General features: G+C 47.3%; 1 protein-coding gene across 1 annotated transcript; it reads right to left on the minus strand.

Moving 5' to 3' along the window:
- Positions 1 to 224: 224 nt before the first annotated feature.
- On the minus strand, positions 225 to 11,651 carry plpp6 (phospholipid phosphatase 6). Its single transcript, XM_063200433.1, has 2 exons — positions 10,990 to 11,651; positions 225 to 2,718 (listed from the first exon to the last, which is right to left on the minus strand). Exons 1-2 carry the CDS (start codon positions 11,474 to 11,476, stop codon positions 2,351 to 2,353), a joined length of 855 nt encoding a protein of 284 aa, XP_063056503.1. The 5' UTR covers positions 11,477 to 11,651; the 3' UTR covers positions 225 to 2,350.
- Positions 11,652 to 11,876: the final 225 nt, after the last annotated feature.

The following is an 11,876-nucleotide window of genomic DNA, read 5'->3' on the forward strand; positions in this document are numbered from 1 at the left end:
ATCTGGGGTGATATTGCAGCACAGTATAAGCATTTCATAATCCGGGGTGACATTGCAGCACAGTGCTGATGTCTTTGTGATGGTGTTCAGGGCTGCTGCTACATTATGAGAAAAATCAACATCACTATTATGCCAGTCAATATTGATATCACAACATCACGATTATGCCAGTCAATATTGATATCACAATGTCATGATTATGCCAGTCAATATTGATATCACAATGTCATGATTATGCCAGTCAATATTGATATCACAATGTCATGATTATGCCAGTCAATATTGATATCACAATGTCATGATTATGCCAGTCAATATTGATATCACAACATCATGATTATGCCAGTCAATATTGATATCACAACATCATGATTATGCCAGTCAATATTGATATCACAATGTCATGATTATGCCAGTCAATATTGATATCACAACATCATGATTATGCCAGTCAATATTGATATCACAATGTCATGATTATGCCAGTCAATATTGATATCACAATGTCATGATTATGCCAGTCAATATTGATATCACAATGTCTTTAAGCTCTAAAACTCTTAAAAAAAAGAAAAAGAAAGAAATCGTGCCAAACAATTCACAATCTTCCCTCCCCTCAGCAGCATGAGTGGAGGGCCATAGACAAACACACAGTGGCGGTCTGGATGAGTGTTGGGTAGCAAGTCTAATCTGTACTGCACTGGCTCAAGTAGAGGGGAATGATTGCGTGTAGTATAGCGTAGCGTAGCCTAGCGTAGCGTAGCCTACCTTTTGGCAGTGTAGTAGACAAATGACAAAAAAAGTTTCAACTTGATTTTATGAAATTTGATATCGTTTGACAGCAATATTGATATCGTGATATTAATTGGATATATTGCACAGCTCTGATGGTGATGAGTGATATGATGTATTGTGTGTGTGGCAGGCAGTGAGACTCGGACATATAGAAGAGTCGTTATTATTATTACTGTGTCAGGAAGGTAGAAACTTATTTAACTCTTCTTCTTCACACGCGCCCATAAATATACACAGACTACGCCACCTCCTCCACCACTATAACCATAGTATAAATATACACAGACTACGCCACCTCCTCCGCCACTATAACCATAGTGTTGTAAACCATAGAACCAACATTAAACTCCTCAAAAGATGAAGCATTACTGCATGGGTCTTCTTTTTTCTTAACTTAAAAATCTTGTGTTATGATGATTACATATTGACATTTTTAAGTTTGCAAAAGTCGCCATTAAAAGATCCATGCAGCCGTCTCTGTTTGATTCTCACAGGACTTGTTTATAAAACATCGATAACTTTTACAACCCACAACTTGCTGTATATTTGTCTGCTTGGCTTAACTTTTTAAATGTGGTTGCCAGCAGCACTCTTTTCACAGTGTACTCTACCAGAGTTATGAAGTAGAAGTAGAAACACTCTTACGAATGTAATTACAACACAAGCAGTATGATATTACAAAGCTGAAACCATGTAGTGTAATATCATACCACTAGTGACGTAATTACGTAATTGCATTTGTAAAGCCTGGCTCAAACTACGCGACTATCGGCTGAAAACCCCCCTTACGAGAATTGCTGGAACGTTACCCCGCAGGACCATCGCAAGCGATTGTCGGGAAAGATTTCCTCGTTGTGGGCGACGTTCTAAGATGGAACTGTAGCAGCTCAAAGAGTCGCCGATCGCAAGTCGTAGGAATCAAACACTGTTTGATATTTGCGACTGGAAATAGAACGTCGGGCATTGTCTCGGTGGCTGCGAGCAGCGACAAGATTGACAGTTGCGATTCTCTTCTAGTGTGCGGTGCACCCCGACGCCAAAATCGGACACACAATCGCTAGTCGTGCAGTTTGAGCCTGGCTTAAGCCTCCATCCTCACTTTCTCCTCCCTCCTTCTCCTCTTCTTCTCCTTCTCCTCTTTCTCTCCTCTCCTCCTTCTCCTCTCTTCTCTCCTCCTCCTCACGCCACGTGTCCCAGCATACTCTAAAAGTATGTAATGAGCTCGGTGGCAGCAGGGCGGCAGCCAATGGAATGTTCTCCTCTCTCCTCCTTCTTCTCTCCTCCTCCTCTCTCTCCTCCTCCTCCTCTCCTTTCTCATCTTCTCTCCTCCTCCTCCTTCTCTTCTCCACTCTCCTCCTCCTCCTCCTCTTTCTCTCCTCTTCTCCACTCTCCTCCTCCTCTACGCCACGTGTCCCAGCATGCCTTGCAGCAGGGCGGGCGAGAGCCACTCTCCTTCCTCTTCTCTCCTCCTTCTTCTCTCCTCTCTCCTCCTCCTTCTCCTCTCCTCCTCCTCCTCCTCCTCTTTCTCTCCTCTTCTCCACTCTCCTCCTCCTCTCTACGCCACGTGTCCCAGCATGCCTTGCAGCAGGGCGGGCGAGAGCCACAGTGCCTCCACCAGGTCGTACTGGGCGTATCCCATGGCGAACCCGAACGCCACGTCGGTCACGTGATGTCGGCCGAGGAGGACGCGGGAGCAGCCGACCAGCACCGCCCACAGCAGCACCAGCACCCGCAGGGGCGGGGCCAGCACCAGGTGGGCCAATAGGAAGCGGCCGCACATGGCGGCGCGCGTGGCGTGGCCCGACGGGAAGGAGTAGCCGTCCACGGAGAAGGTGGCGAACATGTCCATGCGGTTGTGGGCCGGACGCCGCCGACGCACCAACGCCTTCAGGAGGCCGACCAGGAGCAGGTCCAGGATCAGAGCTGAGGGACACACACACACACACACACACACACACAGTTAGCATAATGTAACATCACATAACATCAGGTGGCAAACATGTCCATGCGGTTGTGGGCCGGACGCCGCCGACGCACCAACGCCTTCAGGAGGCCGACCAGGAGCAGGTCCAGGATCAGAGCTGAGGAGGGAGACACACACACACACACACACACACACACACACACACACAGTTAGCATAATGTAACATCACATAACATCAGGTGGCAAACATGTCCATGCGGTTGTGGGCCGGACGCCGCCGACGCACCAACGCCTTCAGGAGGCCGACCAGGAGCAGGTCCAGGATCAGAGCTGAGGGACACACACACACACACACACACACACACAGACACACACAGACACACACAGACACACACAGACACAGTTAGCACCAGCGCCTTCAGGAGGCCGACCAGGAGCAGGTCCAGGATCAGAGCTGAGGGAGACACAGACGCACACACACACGCACACGCACACACACACACACACACACACGCACACACACACACAGTGTTAGCATAATGTAACATCACATAACATCACCACTCCCACCAGGAGCGGGTCCAGCACCAGAGCTGAGGGAGACACACACGCACACACACACACACACACACACACACACACACACACACACACACACACACACACACACACACACACACAAACACACAAACACACCCACACCCACACACACATAGTTAGCGACAACGCCTTCAGGAGACCCACCAGCAGCAGGTCCAGAACCAGAGCTGAGGGGGAGAGAGACACACACACTTCAGTCTCATTCAAGATACAGAGAGGACCGTCATCTCCAACATACAGAGAAAAGGCCGTCATCTCCAAGATACAGAGAAAAGGCGTCATCTCCAAGATACAGAGAAGAGGCGTCATCTCCAAGATACAGAGAAAAGGCGTCATCTCCAACATACAGAGAGAGGGCCGTCACGGGGCAGTCGTGGCCTAATGGTTAGAGGGTTGGTCTTTCAATCTAGGGGTTGCTGGTTTGAATCCCACCGGACCTCTCCCTACATCTCCTTCCATGGCTGAAGTGCCCTTGAGCAAGGCACCTAACCCCACATTTCTCAAGGGACTGTAACCAATACCCTGAAAAATAATAACGGTAAGTCGCTTTGAATGAAAGCTTCGGCTAAGTGTAATGTAATGTAATGTAATCTCCAACATACAGAGAGGAGGCCGTCATCTCCAAGATACAGAGAAAAGGAGTCATCTCCAAGATACAGAGAGAGGGCTGTCAGCCCAGCCCTGGCAGGGCGCTTCCCTAGGTGGCCGCTGGTCTCTGCCTGAGGTTTCTCCCTGGCTATAGGGTTTTTTTCTCAGACCTCATTGAGCTTTCCCCCCCACAAACTATGAATCAAGCGAAAGGGAGTTTTTCCTCACCCCTTATGCCACCAGGGGCCACATCTGAGCGCCCAATCTCTGTGTGACTATCTATGATATATGCTAGACCCAGCCACTATGGACCTTACGCATCTAAGAATCCCGGTCCTAACCTACGTTGACCCTATGACTCTATGATCTCTTTCTATCTCTTCTTCCTCTGCCTTCCTGCTATCTCTGCCTCTCCTCTCTTCCTCTCCTTTTAAATCCACCTCTAACAATTATGTTTTTCCCCATTTGTTAAGCACATTGAGTTACATGCCTTGTATGATACAGTGCTAAACAAATACAATTATTATTATTATTATCATCTCCAAGATACAGAGAGGAGGCCGTCATCTCCAACATACAGAGAGAAGGCCGTCATCTCCAAGATACAGAGAAAAGGCGTCATCTCCAAGATACAGAGAGGGGCTGTCATCTCCAAGATACAGAGAGAGGGGCCGTCATCTCCAAGACAGAGAGAGAGGGCCGTCGTCTCCAATATACAGAGAGAGAGGGCCGTCATCTCTAAGAACAGAAATGGTTGATCACAGGTGCTGTGCTGACAATGCCACCAGCTCCCTCTACTAGCAACATGTCATCATGCATAGGCGTATCTATGACACGCTGATTTGAACCCACTATCGTGTGTGTCCAATACGCATTTCCAAGTTAAAGCGTGCTCCACAACGCCCTGTGACAGGTTAGGTTTAGGGATGGTTTTGGTTTAGGCACAATTTTGGTAGAAATTCGCCTAATCTCGCTGTTCTTGGCAAAAGTAAAGCAGCAGAAACATTGCTTTACTGACAGGTTAGGTTTAGGGGTGGTTTTGGTTAGGGCACAGCAAAGCATATTTGCGTTTAGTAACAGAAATGCGCTGTGACAAAACAAAATCGCCGACACGGCGGGAAAACTGTGCAAACCTCGTCACGTGTCAAAAGTGCATGAAAGCGCTTTACCGTTGCATTGTGGAGCACGCTTTAACTTCAAAATGCGTCGCACCAACACGCTGAATGCACTAGCGTGCGATACATACGCTAAAGCATGATGACAGCCTGCTACTAGACGTCATTGAAGGCAGGAGCTAAGGCATGTTTCAGGCCTCTCGGTTTGTTACTCATCCCCTGGACAAGGGGTCGACCGATACAGGTTTTTTAATGGCCGATGCGATACCTATTTTTTTTTCATCACCCTTGGCCGATACCCGATTTCCGATACCCGATATGGGTTAAAAAAAAAAAAAAAAAGGTTAGAAAATGACAAATATTCCAGGTCTCAAGTAAAAAAGAAACATTCCTTTAACATTTTCAGATAGAACTTATAACATTTAAACACCCACTAACATTCAAGTATTGTCTAACAATCAAGTAATAAAAAAAAATAAAGTGTCTTGGTGCTTCAAAAATGCAAATATCGGCCCGATACCGATACCGATATGTATAACCTTGTACAGCAGGGGATTCTAAGAAAATACATTTGCAATACAATGAAGTTATATTCAGGGGCCCTAGAGAAGGTGGGGTCTTGTTGTAAATGTGGTTGGCTTCAATATAGGCCTGAAGTGCAGGGGGAAATCCGGGTTTGTGTTCATAGTATTATATGGCCCTTGGAGGAATTTGAAGTGGCCCCTTGAATGAAAAAGGTTCCCCGGGCCTGCCGTGGCCAACCTGTAGGGTACTCATCTGCCATGAGGCCGACCCGGGTTCGATTCCTGGCCCGGGTCCTTTGCCGTCCCCTCCCCCGTCTCTCTCCTCATTCGCTTCCTGTCTACCTCTCAAACCGTCCTATCATCATCATCATACAGTCGTAAAAGACCAAAAAAATATCTGAAAGAGGTTCCCCACCCCTGGAAAAGGTTCCCCACCCCTGGTCCAGGCCTTCACAAAAATGTAACTCTCACAGCCCATCACCTCATGGGTAAGCAGTTAGGGGTGACAGACTTGAAGCCGGTTCGACTCCCGACCCACCAGGTTGGTGGGGGGAGTAATTAACCAGTGCTCACCCCCCATCCTCCTCCATGACTAAAGGCACCCTGGCCATGGTACCGTCCCGCCACATTGCCATTGGGGGCTGCCCCCTTACACGGGTGAGGCATAAATGCAATTTAGTTGTGTGCACTTGAATGCTGTGGCGTGCTGTGGACTTCAGCTGAAGCAGCACAAGATGGAGACACATGCAGTAAATGCTGAGAAGAAGGACGACTAGATCTGACAACTGGGAAGAAGGACGACTAGATCTGACACAACTGGGTCAAAGACGTCCAAAATTAAATTGTCCTTCAGTGTAACGGATACCTTCTGCTGACTGTAACTGTAAAAAACATGACTCTTTTTATTTATTTATTTTTTTCTAGTGAATTCATGAAAGCCTCGGCTGTCATCCATTCACTTAAAACAATTTTAAAATTATATATTTTATTTTTACAGTTACAGTCAGTAGAAGACATCCGTTACACTGAAGGACAATTTCATTTTGGACGTCTTTGGCCCAACTGGGAGAGAAAGAGCAAATACCCATGAAGATTTAGTCCATTCCGGAACACAAAAAAATAAAATAAAAAGAGTTTGAAGTAACAAAGTAGATCCAAGATCATCTCATAATATCGACAAGAGTTGTAAAGTTAGACAAAACCATTTCATTATTCATGCAAGGTCACCTATTTCCAAACGGGTCGCCCGGTCGCCACGCCAGCATCAGAGCCAAGAGGTTTAATCTCCCCATCTCCCCGTCCTCTCTGCAGCCCCCTAAACACAATTGAACACGCCCTTGGCCTGCAACCCATATCCTCTCTAGCACACACACACGGACACACGCACGCACGCACCTAGTTGGGCTCAATGCACCTTCAAACACTGGTTAGGCTCAGTGCCAGTTGCTTATGTGACAATAAAAAAAGCTGCTTCGCTTCTTTCCTGCCTAGAGGTGACATTTGCCCTCGTCCACACACACACACACACACACACACACACAGCCAGTGAATGGGCTGATGCCACCTTGTGTGTGTGTGTGTGTGTGTGTGTGTGTGTGTGTGTGTGTGTGTGTGTGTGTGTGTGTGTGTGTGTGTGTGTGTGTGTGTGTGTGTGTGTGTGTGTGTGTGTCGCTGGCTATGGTTGCACACGTGACAGAAAACGCCACAGGAGTGTAGAACACGTGTCAGCCAGGGGGAACTACTGGAAGTAGAAAAAACACCAAAACGAGAAGACAAAAGGGAATTAAGGATGAGGCTGAGAAATGAGAATTCTAATGCGGAGAAAAGGAATGAAGTAAGCAGAGCTCCTGGGAGCATCTGGTATAGAGGATAGCGTGGGGGGGGGGGATTCACTCACTGCAGCCAGTGTGTGTGTGTGTGTGTGTGTGTGTGTGTCTTCACAACATGGCGGCAGGCGCAAACGCTTGGGCACACTAGACACGCTGGCACCCGTCGTAACTGCTGGCGAAAACGCAGGGAAATTTAAACTACAGAGTTGTTATGGAGGTGATGTGTGTGTGTGTGTGTGTGTGTGTGTGTGTGTGTGTGTGTGTGTGTGTGTGTGTGTGTGTGTGTGTGTGTGTGTGTCTGTGTGTGATCACTCACTGCATGGGTAGCCAGAGCATCTGATGTTTTCAGCCAGCCCCCCCTCCCCCGGGGAAAAGGGGTATTTCTGGATGGCAGTGGCAGCGCTAGGCTTTCCCTGAATCTGCCTGATGAAGATCCAGCATGATTGAAATGTTGCTTTTTAAATAATAAAGTTTATTTTTTGAGCTTATCGGCAGTGTGCAGACCTAATTTACCTTTTTCAATTTTCCCTCTACCCGTCATCTATCCACATCGCTTCTCTTTAAGACCCCAAGACAAAGATTCTTTTAGCTCAAATTCATAATATAATAGCCCATCTCTGGCCCAAAGCTCCCAGAGACCAAAGCTGGTCTTTATGGTTATGATTGTTGACCAGAATAGAGCACTATAGTAGATAAAAGCTGGTGCTTGTGGTAGGGATGCAGGATACATATTTTTTTCACTTCCGATCCGATCCCGATATCTACATTTGAATATCCGCCAATACCGATACTACTCCGATCCAATACCAAAACCACATATTTGCATGGCTTTCAACTTGAGGTAGGCCCAAGTAGACTATTTGGTCAGAAAAGGAAGTCAGAAGAACAGGAAACCAATTGATATTTAAAAAGTAACAAGTTAAAAAGCAACAATCTCATCCTGAACACTAATATGCAAGTGCAATTAACATCATACCTGGCTCAATATCAGTATCAGGAAAATTCCGATCCGATTCCGATATCTGAATTATGTTATGATCTGAACCCGATACCGATACCGATATCCCATCCCTAGCTTGTGGCCCAGTGCGAATATCCTGAAACAACTCTGAGATCCACCTAGAGCGGGCAGTTTGAAGATGAGTACTGGCAGACGATTATTTTGCAGAACACCTGCACAGCAGCTGCCTACTAACGGGTGTTTTTGGTCTGTGCTATTTGGATGAAGTGTCTTTCTTTGTACCATATAAACAGAAGGCATGTGGGAATGTGTATTTTGAAAGTGCTTTGAATTCAGCTTCATAGTTGTGATACTGCACTATATGAATACATGTTGAATTGCATTGTATTGTTGTACAGGAACCATACTGTATGTGGCGCAAACCGTGTAAGGGGGGCTTTGGCTGGAATCTACCAGTAAATGGGGGGCCTTGTTATGGTGGAGTTTGGGAACCCCTTACCAAGACAACATGTAGATTTTGTCTAAGCAATAGGGCCAGTGTTGCCAGATTGGGTGGGTGCCCGCCCAATTGGGCTACTTGGGACAAGCGGGTAAAAACTGGAAAAAATTGGCCAATTGGCGTCCGTTTTGGGCCCATAGAAGTCAATGTAATTTGTGGAATTTGGGCGGAATTTAGCACATTTTTTGAGAGCATTTTGGGCGGGATTGGGCAGACACATCTGACAACACTGAATAGGGATCACAGACAACAGGCATTCCTTTGTGTCATCTAGACAACGGGCATTTCTTATTGGGTCAGGTCACTTGGACAGACAACATGCCATTCATTCTGTGAAATTCAAGCAATATGTGAAAGCCCGCCGGTATGAGATTACTAGTCCCTAAAGCTCAGGAAGATGGAACAATTCAGCACCAGTCTATAAGGCAGGGCTATTCAATTAAATGTCACCGAGGGCCAGTTTTTCGAATTTCTCCCATCAAAGGGGCCGAACATGGAATATTATGGTTGCCAACAATGTAACAAATACGGGACATTTCATTGAGGCGGTGGGTTTGGGGGTCATCCCCCCCAAAAAATTGCATTTCTTAGATGTAATTTCCTGCATTTCCTGGCCTGTTTTGGCTCAATACGGAACCCATACTTTTATCTCTAAAAGTTTTCATTTTGTTCTGACCTCGTGGGGGGCCAGAGCCTTGCAGTCCAAGGGCCACATCTGGCCCCAGGGCTGCCATTTGAATAGCCCTGCTATAAGGCAACACATAGTGACACACAGCTTTTATCCAAAGCGACTTACAAGTATTTACAGGACATTGGTTGCAGTCCCTGGAGCAGTGTGGGATGAGGTGCCCTTGCAGGGAGTGGAAGGGTGGGATTTGAACCTGCAACCCTCTGATCTAAAGCCCATCTCTTTAACCATTAGGCCAGGGGTGGGGAACCTTTTTCATTCGAGGGGCCACTTCAAATTCATCCGAGGGCCGTAAAAGTCCTCTGAGGACCGTATTACGAACACAAAGCAGGATTTTTTCCTGCACTTTAGGCCTATATTGAAGGCAGCTAGCTTTAAAACAGAACCCACCTTCTCTGGGTCCCCTGAATATAACTTAATTGTATAGCAAATTTATTTTTTAAGTTTCCTTTACAAAATGTGTCATATTTCCTGTGAAGCTGCATAACACTAAAACTATAAGCTTATCAGGGGCCTGATAAAACGGCCTCAAGGGCCGCAAACGGCCCTCAAGACATAGGTTCCCCACCCCTGCATTAGGCCATGGCTGCCCATATTTGAATGTGCTAGTCAATATCAAGTCAGCTAGTCAATATATTTCAGCTCTAAGATGTGGATATTTAATCAGTAACCCCCCCTTATCCAATCACACCCCTCACAGCCCTGTTGTAGACTTCAGAGGCTGCCCTGCCTTGTCTGTACATAAGATGGTGCTGCAACATCATAAGATATTCATAGCACAGGGAGACAGACTACTCACTATTACAAGAGAGAGAGAGAGAGAGAGAGAGAGAGAGAGAGAGAGAGAGAGAGAGAGAGAGAGAGGGAGGGAGGGAGGGAGAGAGGGAGAGAGAGAGAGAGAGAGAGAGAGAGAGGACTGGATGGAAGACAGTTGGGGTAGGACGTGATGATGATGTGTATCAGTGAAGAAAGGTTGAAATTCAAAGCAGACTGCCAGGCTCTATGAAGGATAACTACTATTGAACATGTAGCTTACCAGGCTCTACGGAGGATAAAGGCATTTACACAATGATCAGGTTCAGCATCACCGGTCCTACAGCAGTGTTTCTCAACCTTTTTTGAACAAACGCCCCCTGGACCTCATCCGAAGCCTCCCAACACCCCCTGGGACCTCATCACAAGTCTCCAAACGACTCCTTGACCTCATCATAAGCCTGCAAGCGCCCCCTTACTATTAAAACATTATAGTCGACTAATGTCCCCAATGACACAAACGCCCCTTGGGGGCTGTACTGCCCCCGTTGAGAAACACTAACCTACAGCATCACCATCACCATCACCTACTCTGTCCCTCTAGTAGGGGCAGGAGGCTGCACCAACATATTAGTTATTCTACACCGTGGGCCTTTAAAGTAGACTACTACCATTCAACATGTAAAGGGCCAGTTGAGGATGAAGGCATTTACCCATAAGCAGGTTAAGCATGACCTCCTGCCCGGCTATGCTGTCGCTCTTGTACAGGCAGTAAGCAGCTCCCGCCAGCCAGGGGATCCCGTGCCCCGAAATCTCAATCAGCTTCATCAGCGGCCGCATGCTGCCCCAAGACGAGTCCTCGCAGGCGCACACTCCCATGCGCTTGGAGAGCCACAAGTCCATGGCCAACAGAGAGCTCAGCGCGATGCCCACGATAGAAGGGTTTAGCCGCATACAGTCCTCTTCTGGGAGCTGTTGTTGACCACCTCCAGTGGACGAGGTGGAGGATCCGGAACCTCGACGTCGAGTCGGGCTCTCGGATGCCCGTAGTCGAGCCGCTGTCGGGTCGGAGCCCTGCCGCTGCAACATATGCGGTGGTGTGCGGCGGTTTAGAGACATGAATTCATAACGTCCGTTGCCACCGCCGCCGCCGGGAGAGCCGCTGCTGCGTCCAGTACTCTTAGCTTTGGGCGAGGGCATTTTGATTTGTTTTCTCGCACTTCCGTTTTATAATGCAATTCGATGTCAGTCTGTTGGAAGCCGAAAATGTGTGTCACAGTTGTCTGTTCTGTCTATTGACAGCTTATTCTATACAGGTAGCAGCGGTTCCTGCGTCTGAAGTGACTCCCGCCATCTTTGTTTTGCCTGACAGCGCGCTATGCTGATTGGGAAATAACACTTCCCCTTGGGAGTAAGCACGTGACCTGACCTGGCCAAGAAATGAAACAAATTAGAACTATATGGCAACAAATGTTTTTGATACAAAGTTTCTGGCCGAGACGACTTGAAAGATAAAACAGTGTGGGTGGGTGACATAGCGCGCGAGAGAGAGAGAGGGGGCTTCGTGCGTAACGCCACCTGCAACTCAAGTCTTTATATG

Source organism: Engraulis encrasicolus, chromosome 6 (assembly GCF_034702125.1).
Source record: "Engraulis encrasicolus isolate BLACKSEA-1 chromosome 6, IST_EnEncr_1.0, whole genome shotgun sequence".
In the NCBI taxonomy this organism is placed as follows: domain Eukaryota; kingdom Metazoa; phylum Chordata; class Actinopteri; order Clupeiformes; family Engraulidae; genus Engraulis; species Engraulis encrasicolus.